This window comes from Punica granatum, chromosome 7, assembly GCF_007655135.1.
Source record: "Punica granatum isolate Tunisia-2019 chromosome 7, ASM765513v2, whole genome shotgun sequence".
NCBI classification, from domain to species: Eukaryota; Viridiplantae; Streptophyta; class Magnoliopsida; order Myrtales; family Lythraceae; genus Punica; species Punica granatum.
The window spans coordinates 283,820-306,843 of record NC_045133.1 but is presented as its reverse complement, the minus strand read 5'-3'; the positions used below and the strand labels follow the sequence as shown (position 1 = coordinate 306,843).

Genomic DNA, 23,024 nt, shown 5'->3' with positions numbered 1-23,024 from the left:
TATTCTTTAATATTAGAATAAAAACGTCAATTAAGCTCTTGTCAAACTAATATTGTTCTTATTTAATTCGCCGAATTACTTAAATAGGCAGTTAACGATACTCTGCGATTATAGATATATCCTATAAATAAATAAATAGTAACTAAATATGGTCAAATTCTTCAAACTTACATGGAAACGGAAAAACTCTCCTTCTTTCTTGAGCCAAAATTAAATTGAATAAATTAAATCATATAAGCACAGAAGTAATTAATATTTTTCAAAAGTCAAATAAAATAAAAATAATTAAAAAATGTTATAATTTATTTATTTAGCTGTTAGAAGGATTATTTACGACCCGCCGGCTGGCTGTGTAAGCGTAAGCGTAGGCAGCTGTAGCTCGACAGGATTCTTTTGGCTCCTAAATTCTCTCCATCCAACTTTGTAAAAACAATTCCAATTCCTCTGGGAAAAATTGAAAAATCCCTCAAAAAAAAAAAACAAAAAAAAGAAAACGAATTTCTTGGAGCTGGAAAATGGCCTCCCCTGACAGTCCCGGGACCGCCGCGGGCGGAGACGACGGTGGCGGCGGCGGCGAGGACAGGGTGCTGGCTACTGCACAGCGGATACTGAAGAGCCTCAACACTCCAAAAGAAGTGCGCGAGGACATGCTCCTGATCTTCTCCAGCTTCGACAATCGGCTGTCCAACATCACTGACTTGGTCAAAGACGGAGACCCCACCTCCTCCGCCGCAGAGGACCGATTCGAGTCCTCTGAGAAGATCATTTTGCGCTGGGATGCTGACGCCGACGCCTCCAGGCGCACCCTCGCGTGGGAGGACTCGCCGGAAGAAGCTGCCGAGTACCTCTCGGCGATCGACGAGATTCTCCAGTTATGCGAGAACCTATCCATGGAAGACGACAAAGACAGAGACTACATCGACCGGGCTGATACTGCGATCCAGCTCGCTATGTCACTCCTGGAGGACGAGTTTCGCCACATTCTGATCCGTAACACGGTGCCGCTCGACGCCGGGCGGCTCTACGGCTCGATCCGTAGGGTTTCGCTCTCTTTCGCTTCCAATGAAGGGGAAATCGGCGATGAATTCGAGAGCTTCGGAGAAGTGGACAACGAGAGCAGTGGCTGCTTTCACGAGCGAGGACCGAGTCTGGGCGACGATTTGAGTGTTGATTTGATCAATCCTGATGCGGTTGCTGAGCTGAGGGAGATTGCGGATCGGATGATTCGGTCTGGATACGAGAAGGAGTGCAGCCAGGCTTATAGCAGCGTCAGGCGTGAGGCTTTGGATGAGTGCTTGGTGATTTTAGGGGCCGAGAAGTTTAGCATCGAGGAAGTGCAGAAGATGGAGTGGAGTGATCTCAACGAGACCATGAAGAAGTGGATACAGGCTGTGAAGATTGCAGCGAGGGTCTTGTTGTCAGGTGAGAAAAGGCTTTGTGATCAAATCTTCGATGGAGCCGAGTGGATCAAGGAGGCTTGCTTCAATGAGACGGCAAAGTGGTGTTTAATGCAGTTACTGAATTTCGGAGAGGCAGTGGCAATTGGGACTCGGTCCTCCGAGAAGCTTTTCCGTATTCTGGACATGTATGATGTGCTTGCAGATGTGATGCCCGATTTGCAGGCGATGGTTACTGATGGATTTGTATGTAACGAGGCCAAGGGAGTTCTGGATGCATTAGGAGAGGCTGCGATAGGGACATTCGGGGAGTTTGAGAAAGCAGTGCAGAGCGAGACGTCTAGGAGGCCAATGCAAGGGGGCGAGATTCACCCTTTAACTCGTTATGTCATGAACTATGTTAAATTGCTTGCCGACTACAGCACTACCCTTAACTTACTTTTGGATAGCAATGAGGATGAGTTGCGTGATTTGCAGAATGATGAAGGCGATGAGTTGCAGCTAGAGAACATGTTGCCGTTATCACGACGCCTGTTATTGTTGCTTTCCTGTTTAGAATCCAACCTTGAGGAGAAATCAAGGCTGTACGAAGAGCCTGCGATGCAGTACGTGTTTTTGATGAACAATATCTGGTACATAGTGCAGAAAGTGAAGGATTCCGAGCTTGCCAAGCTTTTGGGAGATCATTGGATCCGTAAGCGGCGTGGCCAAGTGCGTCAGTATGCCACGAGCTATCTAAGGGCTTCTTGGAGCAAAGCTTTGTCGTGCTTGAAGGATGAGGGGATCGGTGGGAGCTCGAGTAATGCATCCAAGGTAGCCTTGAAGGAGAGGTTCAAGAATTTCAATGCATGCTTCGAGGAGATTTATAGGATTCAGACAGCTTGGAAGGTCCCCGACAAGCAGCTACAGGATGAACTCCGGATATCTATATCTGAAAAGGTGATTCCAGCTTACCGTTCCTTTCTGGGGCGGTTTGGGAATCAGCTAGAGAGTGGAAGGCATTCTGGGAAGTATATCAAGTATACACCAGAGGATTTGGAGAACTATGTGTTAGATTTGTTTGTGGGGTCACCCAATGTCCTACATCATTTGAGAAGAAAAAGTTCTTAGCATAATAATAGAGGTCTTGTCCGAGGAGGTACGCTTTCCCACTTTTATCAAAATTTTGATAGAGTGGAGTTTCCTCTATGATGTAGCTTGAGTATATGATGCTTATATCTGGAGATGCGTGTTATAAGAACTAGCTTTGTTATATGTAGTTGTTCCCTTTCGCATAGTGCATACCATTTTGTATATCCACTTTTAGCATAAGAGGCTTTTGTAGGCTTTGGCTGGGAAAGGAATAAAAGAGGAGAAATTGAAGCTCCTGCCACTATGTTTTGATTTATAATCCATATTTTTCTGAGAAAATCTTGTATGGACATTCCGAGAGCGAAAACCTGGTAAATAACTGACCCCAACTTCTTAGTACTAGATAATCGTGAGAATTGTCTTTGGAGGCTAGTCTATAGCAGATGCATAAAAGCCATGTTATATTGTTTACTCTTTCCAAGATTTGGTAGTAGAATTGTGGTTCTGTGGATAAAACATATATAGCCGGAGCTATTCTTGGATTTTTCTTTGTACATTGGGACGACTACTTGTTACTAGGAGTCATGATGATGCTCAGCTATCAAAACAAACAAAAGAAAAAAGGGGAAGCGGTGCTTGAGTGACCATTATCTTTGCTGTATGCGTCCAAATTTTGAAGATTGGTCTGAAAAGTGTGACCAGATTGGACTGCGAAACAAGAAAGATATATGTTCTGTTCTCCTTTGGGATGCCAAAGCCTTGTTGCCGGACTCATTATGGACTTTTGAGTTTCTAGTATTCCTATCTGATGATGCGTTTTATGGATGAGTGTTACTATGCCTGCGGGTTATGGTCAGGCAACATACTAGAATATAAAGATCATGGTGCAGGGATATCTTTGCTTCGCTTGAAGTCTTGCTTCCATGCTTTCCGGGCTACTGCTACGGCTGCTATTAGCTGGTCAGTTGAGTGGAGGGATTTCGACTTGTGATGGAAAAAGAGACAAAAGGAAGTTTCTTTTGTTTGTTTATTATTGTCGGTGTTATTTTTCGGCTTTGTGAACTGGAAATGAATTACTTGGCTTGATTTGGTGTCTTCCTTTTCCACTGGAAGAAGATGTTTGCCTGCGTAGTTATTGATTGGAAGGAAGGTGGCACTGGCACTGCTTCTCAGATCCGGCATTGTTTTACAATCAAAGGTTGTGGTTGTGGCGCTGGTTGATGCCTGTGGTGATCAGAATTGAAGACGGAGTCAACTGGAGCCCAGGTCTAGGAAAAATGTTATTTGGTCGGTCTTTGATGTGATAAGAGTGCCAGCAACCGCGAGAGATGCCGATTTTTTCTGCATGACATTATCATTATTTAAAGGAGTTGATTGTGTTGCCGTCGTGGAGTATGAATAGCCAGCCACCAGACTTTCAAGGATCAATAGTGTCAGCCTCCCAGGTACAACAATGAAAGAGTGGCTGATTTGATCGTCGAAGTTTGTAGGCTGATCAGGACCTTGGCCTGGGTTTTATTGAATGTCTCGAGCTCATGCACGAAAAGATAATTTGACTGGAAGATATTAAACAGAAGGACCGGGGAGGAGAGAAAAAGCATAGCTAATTGCAAATTGCACCAGGTTCTGATTCTTTCATTGGGCCCATGAACCTTTCCTGTAGGAAAGATGGGCCGAAGCCCGCAACCCATGCAAGTGGATGGAGGCCACTTCAATGAACTGAACTGAACTGAATGAATAGTCAAAATGAAAATTTTCCGTACTCAAAAAAAGAAAAGAAAAGAAAAGAAAAGAAAAAAGGGGTCAGTGAAACGAACGATACGGAACTGCCTCGGTCGGGTCTCCGCAGGTCTCCGGCGAGCTCGCCTTTAGTTTTCCCTCCCCCTTCCCAACCATCCCCTCCGGGCCTCCTCTTCCCTATAATAAAGCGGGGCGAGTGGCCACTGTCCACCGAGACGAGACGAGACGAGACGAGCCGCCACACGCAGCTTTGACTCTCTCGTGACTCCGTCGAATCAATACCGATAACATCTCCCTGCACCCCCAAAAACCCAAACACACACACACTTCAGAGCGCATCGGCCGGCTTGTCCCTACAGTCGGAGCTTATGGAGGGTTCTTCCTCAGCCCAGCCCTCCGCTTCCAGTCCCGCTGCCTCCAAGCTCCTCGCCAACCTCCCCTCCCGCGGCCTCTTCTCCTCCACTGTCCTCTCCTCCAATCCGGTCAGCTCCTCGTCCTCTTCCTCTGTACCCTAAGCTTAATTTCTCTCTCTCTCTCTCTCTCTCTCTCTCTCTCTCTGCTCTATCTATCCTTTGCTTCTGGAGCATTGCCATTGAAGATCGATAATGTGATTGTGCTTGTGGCTTTTATAGCTGTTTTTGATGTTTGATTGCTGTAGTGCCGATGAATTTTGTGTGTGAAATTGATGTCTCAATCTGTGACCGCCCGGCTTTATCAAATATCACCAGATTTGGAGTAAAAAGACACATCTAGGCTGGGGGCTAGTGAAGTAGTAGGATCCTCGTTTGATGACATCCCACAGCGAGTCTCTGTCCTATATATCTATATATATGTGATAATTAATTATGTGAGTTCCAACATTCAAAGACGCAAATGCCATTACACAAGGCTTTAAGATCGCTTTGTTCTTCTTTTCTGCCATTTTACTCTCTCTAGCACTAGAAACTTACATGTTCGATGTTTTTCTTCAGTTGATCATATTCCAGACCATATTTCCTTTGCTTTGGTTGATTTTACAAAGGTCATTATTTGTTCCTAGGCAGAATTGATATTCTTATGCGTCGCACCAATTTTATCTATACAAAGATAAGAAATTAGTCTATTCTAAGGTTTCTTCTTAGGATTCCATCAGTCCATCAATTTTTTGAAATCTTTTCCTTTCTTAAATTTAATTTGGAAAAAGTGACTGGCTAATGCAAACTGATCCAAAGACAATCTCATGCAGGGAGGTATGCGGGTTTACGTATGTGAGCATGATACATCTCCCCCAGGTCCGTATCTTTCAAGCTTTTTATGTTTTTTTTTCCCCTTTCTGTCTTTAGTTGAACTTGTTAATTCCATAAATGCCATAGCAGGTGTTCTGGCTAACGGAACACGTTCCTTGACATATACACTTTGGCTGGGAAAATATGGTGTACCTAGGCTGTAGTCAGATTGGCTTTACAAATTGATAATTTGAAACTATAATGAAAATAGTTCCCCCGGATTCTGATGGGAGTGAAGTGTTGGGATATGATTCATGCTCTTTCAATCTCATTAGGATCTTGATGCACAACTTATGGTCATCAGTTAGTCATGCAGAGTTTGACGAGTAGTGTTTTCAACCGCTGAATACTGCTATTACAACTTTGACTTTTTGAAATAATGCTGAATGACTTCTAGTTCTCAATTGCACCTAGACTTTTTGAATTCTTTTCTTGGCGGTAAATGAATGAATTTACCAAAAAAACTAACCTCTCTCTAAAATCTAAATGCAGATGGTCAACTTATAAAGACCAACCAACAAAATATACTGATTAGATCACTCATGCTGCGGAAACAGAGGGGTGAGTCCACTTCAAAGAACGGAAAAGGTGTAACTACTGGTGAAGGCTCTAGGAAGAGGTACTTATTTTTTATTGGTTTGCAATGCTTGCATTTGTATTGAATTCTTCAGAATGGAGTTATTTTTGGTGTTTTACCAGCTTATGTTTTCACAATGCATGCAACTGCTGTTAATTGCAAATTCGTACTCGGATAAACTCTCTTCATTTTCCCTGCGAGTATAATTGTACGGGTTTCTCATGTATGTTGTATTCTTTCTCTCGTATATCATTCTTGCTTTGGCTGGCAATCTTTTTCTCTTCAAGGACTTCTGAGAGACTCTTGGATAATGGAGCATCAGCTAAGAGACCCAGCAATCAAGCTAGTTCACGACAGGGTAAGAAATGGATGTTCTCTTACATCTTACCAATTATACATGCATAAAGAAGTGAAAATAGGATCTTAAAATTTGTTAACAGATCAAGTGCTTTATCTTTCCTTTTCCTAATTTGCTTAGCCCCTTCTAAGGTGAAACCTGGGCACTGGTCCTCTGTGGTCTCTTGTGGTTACATAATATTACATAATTGGGATCATTTTTCTTTGGTCAGTTTCGCCATCATCAAATGGCATATGGGAAAGACTATAGTGTCCAATACCGGGATCAGACTCTTAGATAAGACATAAGAGTATCGTAAGCTGCTTTCATATTTGTTAATAAACTTTGTCATAATTTCTTCAGCACCTGCTGTTTGGCTTGTGGTTGCAAGTTAAATATTTCATCCAACTTGCTTATAATTCATGCTTCTCTTCGCTTATTGCCATCTCTCATTACCATTGTTTTTCTTTTTGATTGGAACATGATTGCCACATTTGATTTTCTCGGTCTGCATTGTTTTAAACTGCTTGGTGAAAAATGTTTGGCAAGAGCTGCTTCAATCAGCTAAAATGTAAATTTTGTTGTCATCATAAAAGGATGTTATGTTACAATGTGCTGTAATTCAACACCTTCATCTTTGTCGCTGCTAGATTCAATCTTTCAAATATCATTCTAAATTGCAGATGGATCGAATGCTAAAATAGCGGACAGGGACCTGCACACTTTGACTGTTGAGAGGCTTCGTGCACTGCTCAAGGAAAGAGGCCTTTCCCCGAGAGGAAAGAAGGTATGTATGTATGAGATAATCCACCCAGAGTTCCATTTGTCTAAATTAGGAGTTACCTATGTCTACTTGTGTCCAGAAATAAGTTTTTATCTCTGTATGTGAAACTTGAGTTGGTGAAGGTCTGAGAATAATCTTTTTGCACTTATGCAGGATGAGCTGATTTCACGGTTAAAGAATGGGACCAGCTGAGTATGTGGGGAAGACGGCGGTGGCTGATTTTGCTTCTCGGGTACTTTGGGATGGTTTCGGCTGTTGGTTCTGTGTTGTAGGTTGTTGTACCGCCAGGTGGATTTGCTATTTGACTCGCAAGGACTTGAATGAAGGAAGGGGGAAGTGGGACGATCGGTGTATTTCTTGGTCATTTTTCTTTTATAGGTTTTTGTACCGAATAGATTCAAGATATTCTGCCATATTTGGTTGTGTGAACATGGATTGGAATTTGGAAGGACGGAATATGTATTTGCTTATTTTGCAGTTGGCTCGGGTACCACCCAACAAGTCTTCTATAACTGATTAATAAGCTTTTTCTATAACAAAGCTTGAATGTATTGAGGATTACTGGGGGTTATGGGATGCCCCCATGTACGTGGGGAAGCCATGTCGGATCTGTTGATTCGTTGGCCACAATATTTACTTGAAACCCACCGTCACATTTACGACTCAAAAGCTGCGTATGATTAGACCAGGAGCTCATTCCAGTCGAGTCTTTTTCGGTGGGAAGCATTCCAAAACAAGAGATGGTTCAAGACACGATCTAAATCAAAACCTAAGTCCAGCAGCAGCAGCAGAGCAGAGCACTCGAGGATCGAAATTCCAGGTTATTCAAATGAGAGGGGGGGAACTTCCATTCAAATGTTAATCGGGACGGGAGGGCGGGGGCCAATGCAATTCTGCCTCTTTAATACAAAAAAAGGAAAAAAAAGAAAAGAAAAAAAGAGCATAGGGATTGCCAATACATTCCTGCAGGTGGTCCCCATATATAATCATATATATATAGAAAGATTATGGAGCAACAGAAACAAAGTGGTGTAATTAAATTCATGGATTTCCTTCTCCTTGATGCTTTTCTTCCATGGCAGGATATAAACAAGACAAAGGAAAGGATAAACAAGATTTTGATGGTATCGTGTTTGTGGAGGGGGGGAACAGTGTCCTCGATAGTTGTATAGTAAGTCGAGCAACAAACGGGAGAGCGAAAACAGAGAGCAATTAGGAGGATCCGAAAATGGATATCGAGATGGGAGATGCCATAGTAAGCAGGAAAAGAGACTGCAAAAGATGACAGCAGAAAAAGCCTCTATGAAGCAGCTATGCTGGGGTCCGTCGATACTTTCGACACATTACTAAAAGCAGATCCTCTTATACTAGACCGACTTTCACTCACCTCCTCCCCTGAGACTCCCCTTCACGTAGCTGCATTACGCGGGCATTTAGATTTCACCAAGGCGGTTTTGAACCACAGGCCTCAGTTGGCAGCAGAGCTGGACGCCCAGAGATGCTCCCCGCTTCACTTGGCTGCTGCAAATGCTCATGCTGACGTCGTCAAAGTGCTGCTGGATGCCTACCCCGATGCTCGATCAGTTCGTGATAGGGAGGGGGAGGACTCCCCTTCACCTGGCGGCCATGAGAGGAAGAGTCGAGGTCGTAAAAGAGCTCATCATCTCTTCTCCCGGCCCCAGCCACGACTCCCTCCAGCAGAGACTCGACGGAGATAGCGTGCTTCACTTGTGTGTGAAATACAACCAGTTGGATGCTCTCAAGGTGCTTGTCAACTCGTTGGCAGAAGATAACGGGGATCAACTACTCAACTCGAGAAATGCTCAAGGCAACACCATCTTCCATTTAGCTGTCTTGCAGAAACAAGAAGAGGTACCTACCTATCCCACATCCCTTCCCTTCCCTTCCCTGATAATATATGCTGTTGTGCTTAATTTTAGTTAGTTAGGGCCATCTGAATCCATGAATATATATATATATGCATTCGCGCTGACATAAATATATATATATATATATATATTACACATATATATTGATATATTAATTGCGCACTCAGAGGGCAAATATATATTTAAGCTTGACATCACAGGAATGTGCATGCTTTTATGCCATTAATTACTTGTCACGTTCAGGTTCTTGTACATTCTTTTTCAACATATATATAGAATATGGTGCTCATACTTGCAATTGGTTTTGTCTTCTAATGTTCTAGTTACCGCATCAGGTGCTAGTATATAACCATATATTTATATGTACACACACATAATCACTGACATGCTTACGTTGTTAGTGCAGACAATGAGATTTCTGCTTTCAGTGCCCAAGGTAAGAGAAGGATCGGCGAGTGCATTGCCTGAGGACAATTCTATTGCACTCAATGTCATCTTCAATGCGGTTATCCTCGCATATTTGATCCTCAAGTGGACAAAAAGTAGAATCTCTGCTGCCAGAGCCAGCAGGAAGGCTGGGGGCCCATTAAAGGTTCAGGAGAAGCAGCAGCCTCAAACTGAGAGCTGACAGTTACGTTATATCAATTTTCTTGTATGCTATATAGTGTGGTTATGTATTGTGTAAGAAAGTGGAATAATTTTGCATTGCATGCAGCTCCCCGGATGGGAATCGGAGACGATGCCAATTGCTTGGCATGGTTGACGCCCTCGTTCATTTTGATGAGTCGGATGGCCAAATGACTGTTCAAAATGCACCGGCTGGGCAGAAGTGGCTAAGAAAGATGATACCTTTTTCGGTAGTGGTAGTGAATTTGAAGTGAAATAATGAATGTCTGCTCTGCTGCTCTTGTGCGGTGGTTGTATGTGATTAGTAGTACTGACTCACTGCTATGGTGAGGTGACGTTGGAAAATAAGATTTGGCCGAATTTCTGGCCCTACAAAATTTACATAGTAAAGTACTTCTCTTGCCCTTCATTTCTTCTTTGGACTTGTGCAAGCAGAAGATAGATATGCTGATTTTTCTAGCTTTACACTTGCCTGTATATATGCATAGAAAAGATTCACTATAAAATAAAGTATAAACTTAAAAGATGTTGGATTGGATCCTAGCTAAACAAGAGGTATCCTCACCATACCATTGGGCTCAACCCGGTTTCCTTCTTCCCTGTTTGATAGGCCGATGAGAATACGAAATACTGCTGCTACAATAGACCATCTTCCACGACCTTTTTTTCCTTCAGCAAGACAATGAATTCAACTAGGCCATGACGATGTATCAATTTGTAGTTGTCTTTTCAACCGTCACATTTACATTTAGAGAGACCTCTCTTTCCATCCTTCCTTCCTTCCTTCCTTCCTTCCTTCCTTGGAAAGTAAAGCGCATTGATTCAAGCAGACGACTCATTCTCGCTAGAGTTGCCCTCCCTTCCTTAATTATATGGGACGTGTGGAACCTCATCTGCACATTACTCTTCACTTGATGGCAACGAGGACTGGTGTCGAGATCGGGCAAGAGATATTGCGTGACTGGGCCTGGCAGCAACTCTCTTTATTCAATGTCTTCGTGAGAAGGTGAATTGGAGATAATAGATTGCATGCTGCACAACACCAATGCTGTAGCTACACGTGCGATCTAAGTGGAGATGGCCGAGTTGGTCTAAGGCGCCAGATTAAGGTTCTGGTCCGAAAGGGCGTGGGTTCAAATCCCACTCTCCACATACAAATCATTTTTTTTTTTTTTTTTTTTTACAAGATAGGCATCTTTAATTTGGATTTGAATTTGCATATATAAAATATCCAGTCAGACATGAGCCAGCTTCTCACTCACTCACTCAAGTGAAGGCATTGCTTAAAATTCAGTCACAGGAATATATGCTTCGAGTTGATTATTCCTACCCTACCCACATGAAGAAAGAATAGAATACCACAAACCCACCACTAATCAAGTGGTTGAAATGCTCTGCAGTTTTATCATACAGAATTTATAATGAATGAAGATCGTCATGCTCGTACAAATTCCGTATCCTGAACTTTACAGTATACTACTCTTTGATGAATGAAGTACCTATCCTCCATACTCCCCCGCCTCTGAGGTTCCTGGAGTTTGTAAGCCAAGCTTCTACAAGTTACAACCTCCCAACCTCCTCTCTCTTTTTTCGGAGGCGTTACTGGAGCGGACATGGAGTGGAGCTGCTGGAGATATCATAGACTGCGTTGGTAAATTCAGTTGATTCACTCGTCTACTTTTTTGCCTTTTTTCGTTTAAGTGAAGAACTGCTGATTTCCACTAAATAGTCGGTTGTTATATTTGCACTCTTGACTTACGATGGGTTAAGAGTTCTGATCTGGACTAACAAAATGCTGCAGTCCATCCCTCGATCCCGTTCCGGACCTCTTTCCTGCTGCTGCTGCTGCAAGCTTATAGCCTCACGCCTCTAGCCTTCCATCTGTATCTAGACTTTCCAGCACCAAAAGACTGCCTACCTCTTCCAATGCATCAATTTTGTGTTTAGCTCAATTTTCTTAAAAACCGAGCCTGTTTTAATCGGCCATGAAAAGCAAGAGTCGATAGAAAAACATGACGTCAACTCTCTCCATCAGAGGGCAACTTTTGGCATCATCGCATTCATAATGTGAAAATATTTGGACAAATTTAACCAGAAACCCTTCACATACATTAGTACAACAGTTCCTACAGACAAGGTAAGATATGAAAAATACTACGTTGCATTAACAAGCGAACAAGCTAAAGTTGCTCTCTATTTGGTGCAGTCCATAACTTAAGAAAGTTGCCAGAAACTCCCACACTAACGCCTGCATCTCCTCATAACATGCATATTTATCTCCTAGGACCTAGACGACGACGACTATGCCAAGGGAATTAATACGCTGTCCTCCCATCGCCCTCAACAATCACATCCTTAAAAGCGCCTCCGCTTGGGATCATAGGTAGAACATGCTCTTGATGGGGAACGATCACGTCCAACAGGTAAGGCCCAGGGGTGTCCAACATCTTCTTAATTGCTGCCCTAAGATCGGCCTTCTTAGTCACACGTGCAGCAGGGATTCCACAAGCTTCAGCAAACTTCAACATGTCTGGGAAAATCTCAGACTCCCTCGATGGGTCTCCCAGGTATGTGTGCGCCCTGTTGGCCTTGTAGAACCGATCCTCCCACTGGACGACCATGCCCAGGTGCTGGTTATTCAACAGCAGAATCTTGATCGGGAGATTCTCCACCCTGATCGTCGCCAACTCCTGAACATTCATGATGAAGCTTCCATCACCATCAATGTCCACGACAATTGCATCAGGATTCGCGACGGCTGCTCCAACTGCAGCTGGTAGTCCAAAGCCCATAGCCCCCAGCCCTCCTGAAGTCAACCACTGGCGAGGCCTCCTGTACTTGTAGAACTGAGCGGCCCACATTTGGTGCTGTCCAACCCCAGTGCTTATGATAGCATTCCCATTGGTCAACTCATCGAGGACCTGAATTGCATATTGAGGAGGGATAGCGTCCCCAAACGTCTTGTAGCTTAAGGGATGGTTAATCTTCTGCTCATTGAGCTCCTCCCTCCAAGCTGAAAAATCAAACCTCTGCTTCGACGCTTTCGACTCCAACAACTTATTCAGACCTTCTAGGGCCAACTTGACGTCTCCACAAATGGAAGCATGAGGCTGCTTGTTCTTCCCAATTTCAGCCGAGTCGATATCAATGTGAACAATCTTGGCCCTGCTAGCAAATGCCTCGAGCTTACCAGTCACACGATCATCAAACCTCACACCAAAGGCAAGCAGCAGATCCGATTTATCCACCGCATAATTTGCGTAAACGGTTCCATGCATTCCCAGCATATGAAGGGACAACTCGTGTGAGCATGAAAATGAGCCAAGACCCATCAGAGTACTTGCGACAGGGATTCCGGTGAGCTCCACAAACCTTCTCAACTCCTCGCTTGAATTCAAACACCCACCTCCCACGTACAGAACTGGCCTCTTCGACTCAGAGATCAACCTCACAATCTGTTCCAAGTGTGCAATGGCAGGCGGCTTAGGCAACCTGGAGATGTACCCAGGCAGCCTGATGGGCTGGTCCCAGTTGGGAACCACCAGCTGTTGCTGTATATCCTTGGGTACATCGATCAGGACAGCACCAGGCCTGCCCGAAGTCGCTAGGTAGAATGCCTCGCTCACAACCCTGGGTATATCTTCCACATCGAGAACCAGGTAGTTATGCTTGGTGATGGACCGGGTTACCTCAACAATCGGAGTCTCTTGAAACGCATCGGTCCCAATCATTCTCCTTGGCACCTAAAAGTTTTTCGGATATTGCAATATGTACCATCAAAATAGGCTTTATAGGATCATGTAAGGAGAAATGACAAGGTTGCGCTCTTGTATCTTACAGTTTACTAGACAATACTGGTGAAATCTGTGAGGCGATCGATCAAAAAATTATTATTTTTTTCCATCAACCAAACCATCATAAGCAAGCAGATCCAATTATCCAAATTGAGGAAGAAATGATACATAAAAGAATGGAATGGGAGGGAACATAGATAGAGCGTCTGCGCAGTTGGTTACCTGACCCGTGATGGCAACAATGGGGATGCTGTCGAGCGAGGCGTCAGCAAGGCCGCTGACCAGGTTGGTGGCCCCGGGGCCAGAAGTAGCTATGCACACTCCAGGAAGGCCGGAGGAACGGGCATAGCCTTCGGCAGCGAAAACGCCACCCTGCTCGTGACGGGGAAGGACATTCCTGATAGTGTTGGAGCGGGTGAGGGCCTGGTGGATCTCCAAGGACGCCCCTCCAGGGTATGCGAAGACGTGGCGGACGCCCTGCCTCTCGAGGGCCTCCACGATGACGTCGGCGCCTTTGCGGGGCTCGTCGGGGGCAAATCGGGAGACGAAGGAGGTATCGGGGGTGGTGGTAGGGGCGGAGGTGGTAATGGCGGCTCTGGGGGCATTAGGGGCGGGGACGGAGCTAGAAGAGATCCGGAGGGAGCGGAGGCGAGGAGAGGAGTCAGCGGGATGGGGGAGGAGAGGACGGGTGAACCTGAGAAAGGGGTTGCGGGATTTGGAGGAAGCAGAAGGGCTGGGGGTGGCCGAGAAGGTGGTGTTTGGGGCAGCAGCCGCCATTATTGGGTGGGTGGCGGGGAGAGGATGAAGCTCTCTTCTCTACCCTGTGCGTTGCAGAGTTTGTGGGCAAAACAAAAGGGGAGGCGGCGAATGGCATCGACAACCCTTTTATTTAAATTCAATAATAAATAGTTATTAATCATTTATAAAAAAAAAAACCAAAAATCAATCGGAAGATGGTCGTGAAGGTGAAGTTTTAATAGAGAAAACTCCCCGACTGGTTGGGCATTCCACGTCGACGACTTATTAACATTGTTCGACGCCACTCAAGTGTTCGTCTCGCTGTTCCTCCTGGTGACTGTACTAAGAACTTTTAATCGGGCTAATTCTCAATTGGTTAGCAAGTACTGAATTGACCCGGGAATTCTATCGTATCGGATGTGTTGTTTGTTATCTTGTTTCGTTTAATGAGGGATGATCATTCAATCATCTGTGTTGGTGTAGTCATTTTCTTAGTTGGTAGTCGAGTGGCTGATCCAATGGTCGACAGTCTAATGTTTGTGTCCGTTGATGCTCTTATTGGCTATGCAATGTAAATTAGGTTTGCTATTAATAAAACGATATTATTCGCTAAAAAACGAGAGTGAAGTGAATTATGGCAAAAAAAATTTAAAAAAAATTGATAAACTGAATTATATTTATATATTTTCATTCATTTTGCTATTCTTATTTGGTAAAATTACAAAAATAAATAAATAAATAAGAAACGAAAAAAAGGTAAGATGGGGGGCTTTACTTTCTTTTGGTATTTGTCATAGGAAAAAATAAGTACAGTAAAAAAAGATTTTTCTTCCCTTTTTTTTCACCTTTTGATAAGTTATGGTTTTCTTTCCTATTATATTCAGCAATGTGGTATCACCGTTTTTGTCTCAAAAAATTATTATTATTATTATTATTATGAAAGGTTGAAAACAAAACAAAGCGTGGGTTATGGGCTTGGGCCTGGGCCTGGGAGGGAGTAACAGACAGACAGACAGACAGACAGCAGGCAAAGCCAGTCACGAGTTCTGTCGGCGGGGGTCGATATGAGATGAAAATGGATGGATGGGTGAGGGGACCAGAATAGAACTGAAAAAAATAAATAAAAAAATAATGGACAGGAAAGAAAGGAATAGTAACGTATTTGAGGAGAGGACATCTATGTATCTATCTGTCATCTTCTTCATATTATGTTATGTTATGAATATTACCTTCTTCTTTTTTTTTTTTGGGGTTATAATAATTGTAATAGTTGGGCCCCGCCATTCTTTGTCCTTTCGTAGAGTGGTGTGGCGTGGCGTGTTGTGATCTTGGTCTAGTCCGGCGGGTGTGCTTAGTAGAATAATTTTAGTAGCTAAACTAAAGCAGAGTACTACTGTATGGTAGCAGCCACGAGATTTTGATTTGTGCTCTCCGAAGTCACATTACATAAAATAAACGATCCGAGCAGAGACCCTTTCCAAGTTCCTTCAAGCAAGCAAGCTCAGGTTGAATTAATTATGATCTAATCTCCCCCTCAAGGAGGTCTCGGGATGTCAAGCCTTCCGCTGCCGCATTTTTGTCTTTGAGTTTTTCCCTTTGCACCCACGCACGCAGAGAACAGCAGCCTTTTCTTCTTTGGGTTTTTGAAATGGCAGCCTTTGCCCGTAGTACTCTGATTATCTCTAACGTACACTAGACTATTTAAAAGTAATAATTATATTATATAATAGGTAGGCAGCTAACTCCGGCAGACAAACAGACAGACAGAGGCCTCCAGAATGTCTTCCCCCCCCCCCCCCCCCCCCAAAAAAACCCGACTCAAAAAGCCCATAAGCAAAGTCTCTTCAGATTCAAAATCCGCAGCTTGCGGACGCAAAGACCTCTCTCTTGCATTGGATTTGGATTTGGATTTGGCTTGGCTGGGCTGCTGAGTATCAAGTTCATGTAAGCTTTTGCTTGTGTGAGATTCACTACTCAAATTCTAAAATATTCTTTCTACTCTACCCACTGGAAAAACAAAACCACCCAAAAAAAAAAAAGAAAGGGAATCTGCTACCGGATATGATATTATTAGAGGTTTCTCCAAATGCAAGCCCTGTCTGTCTCGTCACGACGTAATCAACAGAGAAATAATTATCAAAATTTTAGTTCACAAATTAGATCTAGAAAATTCTCAAAAAGTACATTCGATGTTCGACACTAATACGCTGACAAGAACTATTATCTGTTGGCCCCCTCAGCACATCAAGTTAAAAAGAGGCCTCCCTCCATCTAGTATCCCAGCTCCCAACCTGCAAATTGTACACAAATCCGTTTCCGTCATATCCGGTAAGTACAAGGTACGAGGCTTTAGCTTTCGAACCATCACAAACATTAAGTCGGAGAAGGAAAGACAGTTATGGATCAGAGAGACGCTCTAAAGCTTGTTGCATTTTGGATAACAGAGGAAGCAAAAAGATCCATGACAATTCCCAGACAGACATCAACAGCCAGCCCCATCATGACTAAGATCAAACTTCCATTGTCCATAGCATTGACACGAAACAACCAACCAAACCAACCACCATAGATTCACACGGAACAAAAAGGACAGATCGATCATGACAAAAATTATCTCCATCACCAGCCAAACATGCATGCAGCCTACATTACAAGCAACAATAATTGTCAATGCCACATTAGTTCCGCCACCTCCCCTCATCTAGCATGAATTAGCTTACTGCAATTGAAAGTGCGAAACTTTTCTTCTTTCCCCAATTATCACTGGGACAGGCTGAGGATTCTGGGGATGGATCTTTGAGAAGCGATATAGAGATGAATTTCTGACGTTACAGGACACATTTCATGACAGATCAGATGTATATGACGAGATTTGGGGCAAAAAGTGATAAATTTCACTAATGACATATGGGAATCATACGAGCAAATATCCTTACTACCAAGTCCGAAAGACATTTTATGACATTATGTGTTTAGTTATATCGTATCCGCAATATATTTCAACGAGAAACCAGAAGGAAAGACTGATGATTACCAACAATATCGAGATCCAAATCATCATATAACAGATTAGAGAAATAAACAATTAACGCAAACAACAATATCGAGATTGGCTGGAAACTTTCTCAGAAGGTGGTCTCGAGATTGCAGCTTTAATACAATCCAATGACCCTCTCAACTAATCAGAGAACTTTCGAATTTGGCAATCAAACAAATAAATTGAAAGAGGATGACGGTAAAAAGAAAAACCACAGGGCCGAAATTAAGGAGATGAAAGAAACAGCAAAAAAAAAAAACTGATGCGGACCCACCTAAACAGAACCGACGATGATGTTGTTGATGGGGATGAAGATCAGCTTCACAAAGAAGCCAACGAACCCCATGACCACGAAACCAATTGCGGTACGGAAGGCCACCTTCGTGAACTCTGCATGGGCAGACAATTTCAGCACAGAATTAAGGAAGGATCGATCGATTTAGGAACAAAAGGAACACCGCAGTTTCAGATCAGATCTTACTAGAGTTGGATCCAACAGAACAGGAACCGGACATGCAGATAATCAATTCAAGAGAGGGGAAAAGGGGAGGTTACCTTTGCGATCGGGCTTGTGGCAACGCTTGACGAGGCGGACGCTGTCCTTGGAGAACTCTCTGAGAGGATCAACGACTGAATCTATGGCATCCATCTCCGCCTCTTCGATCGATCAATTGACCAATAAGAGTTGCAAGATCTGACCTTTTTTCTCTTCCTTCCGAGGCGTCAGAGAGAGAGAGAGAGAGAGAGAGAGAGAGAGAGGACGCGAGTCGACGCAATTAAGAGAAGGGGAGTTCGGGCTAATGAATTAATAATGGCTTCCCACCGTGGGCCTTGGGCTTTGGGCCTTCGAATTTTTTTTTTTCTTTCTCTCCCTTTTTTTGTTGGTATATTTTCCTTTATATAATTCTTCTATATCTAATGATAATCAAAATATATAGAAAGAAAGAATAAGCAAAGCATGTTTTTTCTTTACGATTATTAATTATTTTTTTAATTGATATAAAGTTACGAGGATAGGATAATTTCATCACTGAGAATCAGATAATTGAGAGATCTTCAAAACATATCAGATAATGCACAGAAACAAATTAACCGACCAATAACACCTAAACCAACTCTGTCATAGGGAGGACAGAGTCGTGTGGTCAGCCCATCCAAAAGGTAATCTTTACTGTGGGTAGTAGTTGGTGTTATATTCGAGCAAAGGGTGAAGAGAAGATGTGGCATACACAGATTTCTTTGTTCCTCTCACAATGATTCCCAGGATCAGTTTTATTTCATGGGTGGTCAAAAAAAAATAAAAAAAAAGGTTGCCAACACTGGATAGAGTTTCAAACTGGAAGAGGAATGTTGATCCTACTTGTGTTCTTTGTGGGTCAGCAATAGAGACAAGATCAACCCATCTTTTTCTATGAGTGCTCCTTTTTATTTTTATTTATTTTTTTTCCTGCAAAAATTTGGTCGAGCATTTTTAACGGCGAGAACACAAGTGATAGTGATTTGGATTGGATGATAGGAAGATATAAAGGCAAAAACTATCAATGCCGCTCTTGGTAGACTCCTAGCTTGGCATGTTATGATATTATCGCAAATTGGAAGGCAAGGAATGATTGCATATTTGCGAGCCTGATTTATTTGGTCTGCGGGCCACTTATGGCCTGCCTGTACGCCTAATCTTTTTACGTTGGGCCTGTGGGCCTATGCTTGTTGTAGTGGCCCATGCGTGATGGGACTTTTGATTATTTTTGTCTGATAAAGTGCAAACTTAAAGAAACCCTCCTGCCTGCCTGCCTGCCTGCCTGCCAACCAGCCAATAAAATATGTGTTCATATGATTTGCTTGATCTATCGAATATTGCTCTTAAAGAAGTAGGAAGACGGCCATGAGATAATACATACATACATACATATATATATATATATATATATATAAAATAGCGTGTGAAGTATAATAGTACAGCAAGTCCAAAAGATTAACATAATAATAGATTATAGAGCAGATGACAACAGTCTCTCTGTTACTGCACAGCTTTAAAATCAAGTAGTCAGTTTTACACTCGTTTGGTCCTTCTTCATTAACTTTGATACAATCTTAGACACACTTTAATGCTGGGCAAGAGCACAAATTCACAAGTAACTCAGACAATCGGCAAGCGCCAGAAGAACCCATCAGCTTCAGCTTCCCTGGCACCAAGTACCGCATCGATTACACTCAGCTGCATGGGGACATGAAGACAAAGTTAAGAGTCAGCTTCTAATGGTCCCGACTAACACCAGAAATCGAACCTACTAACACCAACGCCACCCACATTTCCCATTAAATGGAGACTCCTGTTCTACCGGAGGCAAAAGAAGAAAGAATAAGCACAGGGGTGCAAGCTACTAGGAAAACCAAGCCATCAGCGCAAGTGCAATCAACTTCAAGTGCTCAGCACATAAAGGTACAGTATATAGTACAGTATATAAGCAAGATTCTACATAAATTCAGAATGATATCTCAAATCAAAATGATTAAGGCGAAGATAAGTATGTAATATACCATCTGTTCAAAATCCAAGTAATCTCTTCCCCCTCGAATTTATATGATCCCTAGCATCTGCATGCTTCATTTATTTTTATCGTCTCTAAAACCTTTTGGTAAGTGAACAATTTGAGGCTGCCTTTCTTCCAAACCTTAATAACCCCAAAAGCTCAATGCACCATTTCTCCTCCATCACTCATACGCATCAGATATCTCTTCGTGAATCATTTTTACCTAAATGTCACAACCAGAGAAAAAAGAGCTCACACTGCCAAGACTTTGCCGGCGAAAGGAAGAGAAATCTGTAGTGAATATCAGGGGCAATGCTCAGTGAGATGAATGAATATATATGTAATCAACAAAAATCAGTGAATGGCTGTGGGTACAGCTTGAACTACTAAAGTTAGGCAATCTATATAGAGAAGGAAAACAGGTGGAGAGCTCGTGGAGCACAGAGCATGAGAAGGTTACAGAAAGCGAGAGTTCTTTATGGTGTCTCCACGGCCTTGAATATGACAGATAGCCAAGAGTGATTCCAATTCATTGTTCACGAGAAAAATGCAAAGCGGCAATTTATCCATTTCAGCAATCACTGAGAGTCATGTGATGGTCTCAAAGGTATGGCTTGAGAGGTTCTGTGCAATATTGAGACCATATGCAGTTAATCTAGCAGAGCATTAAGGTGAAGCAAAACAAATTATGACTGACCTACAATTGTCAAGTTGTATTATAGTGCATGGACGCTGTGTAATCCAAACTTAATAACCCGAGCTATGCTCTCACGCTGAAAACATATCATTTCAACTATGCTTAAATAATAATATAGTAGGCAAGCATTCAGCAAAACAGAATACACTTCAAAGAGGAAGAATCGAAGACAATGAGAAATGCAAAGTACGGCTGAAGTTCCTGAACAACTGAAAATGAAGCACCTTTACCCAAAAATTGCAGTGAACACGGGATGTGATTGTGATACTGATAAGAGAACCCACATGATCACCGATTCATCACCACCAGACCCAAAAATCTAGAAACAATGGGCAGAGTAAAAGCTAGCAAGCACTAAACTTGAAGAAATCGAGCTCATTTATCGGCTAATAGTCGTATCCTACAAATAGACAGACACATGCACATATACATACCTACCCTTGACCATCCCGACTGCCCTGCCCATTGGTCCCAACACCACCAGCACCGTAGGTCCCATCATCCCCAGTGGCGGCTGCAGTCTGCCAAACGCTCTGCCAAGCCTGGGAAGGCGGCTGCACGTAGACTGCGGAGGGGTCCATGGCGGGGCGGCCGATCATCATCCCTCCAGGGCCAGCAGCGGGCTGGCCCATGGGAGGGTAGTAGTAGGGGACGCCGCTGGCGGTGGGGCCCATGCCGCCGCCGACCATGGCGGGAGGGACCCCAGCAACGCCGAGAGCAGCAGCGGCGGCGGCTTCGTCCTTGATCTCATCGCGGGGGACGATGTCGACGAGGAAATCGAAGATGTCAGTGCGGGTGATGGCGGCGGCGATGTCGTTCTTCTGGAGGGTGCGGCGCTTGTTCTCCTCGGCGTGGAGCCAGGAGCGGATGGTGAGCTCGAGGATGAAGAGCTCGCAGGCTTTGGAGAAGAGGATGGGAGCCTCGGCAGAGATCATGCGGACGTCCTCGTCGGCCTTCATGATCTTCTTGATGCGGGCGAGGGGGAGCTGGTGGTTCTTGAAGTCATTGACCTGCTCGATCTCCTGCCTCTGGTAGGACCAAAACATCTGGAGCTGCTGCTGCTGTTGCTGCAGCAGGTGGTGGAATGGGGCAGCAGGAGAAGCCGCCGGTGGGGGAATTGCCGGCGCCGCTGTTGTAGGATACGAGGAAGATGGCGATTGATGCTGATGCTGATGCTGATGCTGCTGCTGCTGCTGGGTGTTGTTCTCCATTGATTGGCTGCTTTTGTTGCTTGCTAAAGCTTTGGTTGGGAGTGGGAGTGGGATTGGGAGTGGGGTGGGGGTGCTTCTTTCCCTTCTCTCTATCTATCTATCTATCTATCTATCTATCTATCTATAATGGTAATGTAGAGTAGTGCAGTGGCAGTGTGCTGCGGCTCTCCCTACCTCTCACTCTCTCTTCTTCTCTCTTCTTTTCTCTCGTATTTGGATTTTCCTATTGAGGGTTGGGGTTGGGGTTGGGGTTGGGGTTCAGCTGTTCAGGTTGAAGAGATTATTGCAATGCTAATGATGTAAATTTTGAAAGGAAGATCAGATGAGAAGAGAAGAGACGATTGAGGTGGATTGGTGGGGGTAGTGCTGTGGTGTGGTGTGGTGTGGTGGGGTGGGGTTATTCCATTTCCATTTCCATTTCCATTTCCAGGCCAGGGGCTGCACTGCTGCAGAAAGCATATGAACGGATTAGATGACTACGACGACGACCATGATGATGATGATGATGTAGGATAGATATAAATAGATAGATAAGGCGACACACTGGCGAGGCACGAGACCAGACAAGACAATATTCTTATTTATTATTAATGTTATTTTTGCTGTTAAGTCCATGAGGTGTGCTCAAATGGATCATACTTGACCTTGACACCAAACAAACAAGATGCTTTCCATGAATATCGAGCCATATTTTCCATATTAATTTAATTCTTTATTGATTGCCGATATTTCTATTAATTATATATATATATATATATATATATATAAATGGTCTCATATTGCAATTCACAAAGATTTACTGCTACGTACAATCACATGTTAAATAGGTTGCGTAGACTAGGACTCATCTTGGTTTCTTTACATGCCTGTTTTGATTGAATGGAACCGACCGAGCAAAGAGATCGATCCGACATGACATGCTCACTTCCTTTATTTAAAAGGTCTCAATCGATCCCGAAACACTCAAAATAATTGTTTAAACGCAAGACATATTTTATAAAAAATAATAACCAAATCTCAAGAGTCAATTGTACCGTGACTTTTTTTTTAATAATAATAATTCAAATTTATTCTTCTCCAAATTTAACAATTTACTATTAGGTAAAACAAACAACATTTAGATAGACAATTTAAGGGTGCGTTTGGATTTAGAGTTGAGTTTTAATTTTAATTGGTTTATAATGATTGTATTGTTGAATTATGAGATAAAGTAATGAATAATTGAGAAAAAGTGATGATTGTGTTGTTGAATTGTGAAAAAGTAATGAATAGTTGAGAGAATTTAATATTAAAAATTGAATTGAATAATTTTAAAAAATAAAATATAAA

At 43.1% G+C, this 23,024-nt stretch overlaps 5 protein-coding genes, 1 long non-coding RNA gene, 1 other non-coding gene and 1 pseudogene across 11 annotated transcripts; 5 read left to right on the top strand and 3 right to left on the bottom strand.

Moving 5' to 3' along the window:
* Positions 1–341: 341 nt before the first annotated feature.
* On the top strand, positions 342–2,787 carry LOC116213501 (exocyst complex component EXO70B1-like). The gene has a single exon (XM_031548480.1). The coding sequence runs from the start codon at positions 516–518 to the stop codon at positions 2,505–2,507; it is 1,992 nt and encodes a 663-aa protein (XP_031404340.1). The 5' UTR covers positions 342–515; the 3' UTR covers positions 2,508–2,787.
* Positions 2,788–4,269: 1,482 nt separating this feature from the next.
* On the top strand, positions 4,270–7,648 carry LOC116213504. The gene is made up of 6 exons (XM_031548481.1): positions 4,270–4,690; positions 5,434–5,479; positions 5,966–6,092; positions 6,338–6,408; positions 7,071–7,174; positions 7,325–7,648. Exons 1-6 carry the CDS (start codon positions 4,577–4,579, stop codon positions 7,361–7,363), a joined length of 501 nt encoding a protein of 166 aa, XP_031404341.1. The 5' UTR covers positions 4,270–4,576; the 3' UTR covers positions 7,364–7,648.
* A 164-nt stretch (positions 7,649–7,812) lies between these two features.
* LOC116213503 lies at positions 7,813–10,059 on the top strand (annotated as a pseudogene).
* A 663-nt stretch (positions 10,060–10,722) lies between these two features.
* LOC116214619 lies at positions 10,723–11,855 on the top strand. The gene is made up of 2 exons (XR_004158294.1): positions 10,723–11,338; positions 11,489–11,855. It is a non-coding gene; the product is annotated as an uncharacterized LOC116214619 (long non-coding RNA).
* On the top strand, positions 10,759–10,839 carry TRNAL-AAG. The gene has a single exon. It is a non-coding gene; the product is annotated as a tRNA-Leu (tRNA).
* On the bottom strand, positions 11,751–14,356 carry LOC116214616 (acetolactate synthase 3, chloroplastic). Its single transcript, XM_031550003.1, has 2 exons — positions 13,704–14,356; positions 11,751–13,430 (listed from the first exon to the last, which is right to left on the bottom strand). Exons 1-2 carry the CDS (start codon positions 14,256–14,258, stop codon positions 12,003–12,005), a joined length of 1,983 nt encoding a protein of 660 aa, XP_031405863.1. The 5' UTR covers positions 14,259–14,356; the 3' UTR covers positions 11,751–12,002.
* Positions 14,357–16,257: 1,901 nt separating this feature from the next.
* Positions 16,258–18,042, bottom strand: LOC116214618 (protein transport protein Sec61 subunit gamma). The gene is made up of 3 exons (XM_031550008.1): positions 17,812–18,042; positions 17,531–17,646; positions 16,258–16,510 (listed from the first exon to the last, which is right to left on the bottom strand). The coding sequence occupies exons 1-2, from the start codon at positions 17,903–17,905 to the stop codon at positions 17,531–17,533; spliced, it is 210 nt and encodes a 69-aa protein (XP_031405868.1). The 5' UTR covers positions 17,906–18,042; the 3' UTR covers positions 16,258–16,510.
* A 1,175-nt stretch (positions 18,043–19,217) lies between these two features.
* Positions 19,218–22,292, bottom strand: LOC116214617 (nuclear transcription factor Y subunit C-1-like). Of its 5 annotated transcripts, none has more exons than XR_004158292.1 (3): positions 20,919–22,283; positions 19,795–20,010; positions 19,218–19,471 (listed from the first exon to the last, which is right to left on the bottom strand). XR_004158292.1 is itself a non-coding variant. In XM_031550004.1 (3 exons), the coding sequence occupies exons 1-3, from the start codon at positions 21,693–21,695 to the stop codon at positions 19,431–19,433; spliced, it is 849 nt and encodes a 282-aa protein (XP_031405864.1). In that variant the 5' UTR covers positions 21,696–22,292; the 3' UTR covers positions 19,218–19,430. The 5 variants fall into 5 exon arrangements, 4 of the variants coding, with proteins under 4 accessions (XP_031405864.1, XP_031405867.1, XP_031405866.1 ...); XM_031550004.1 differs by lacking the exon at positions 19,795–20,010 and adding an exon at positions 20,044–20,078 and having other exon boundaries at positions 20,923–22,292; XM_031550007.1 differs by lacking the exon at positions 19,795–20,010 and adding an exon at positions 20,044–20,078.
* Positions 22,293–23,024: the final 732 nt, after the last annotated feature.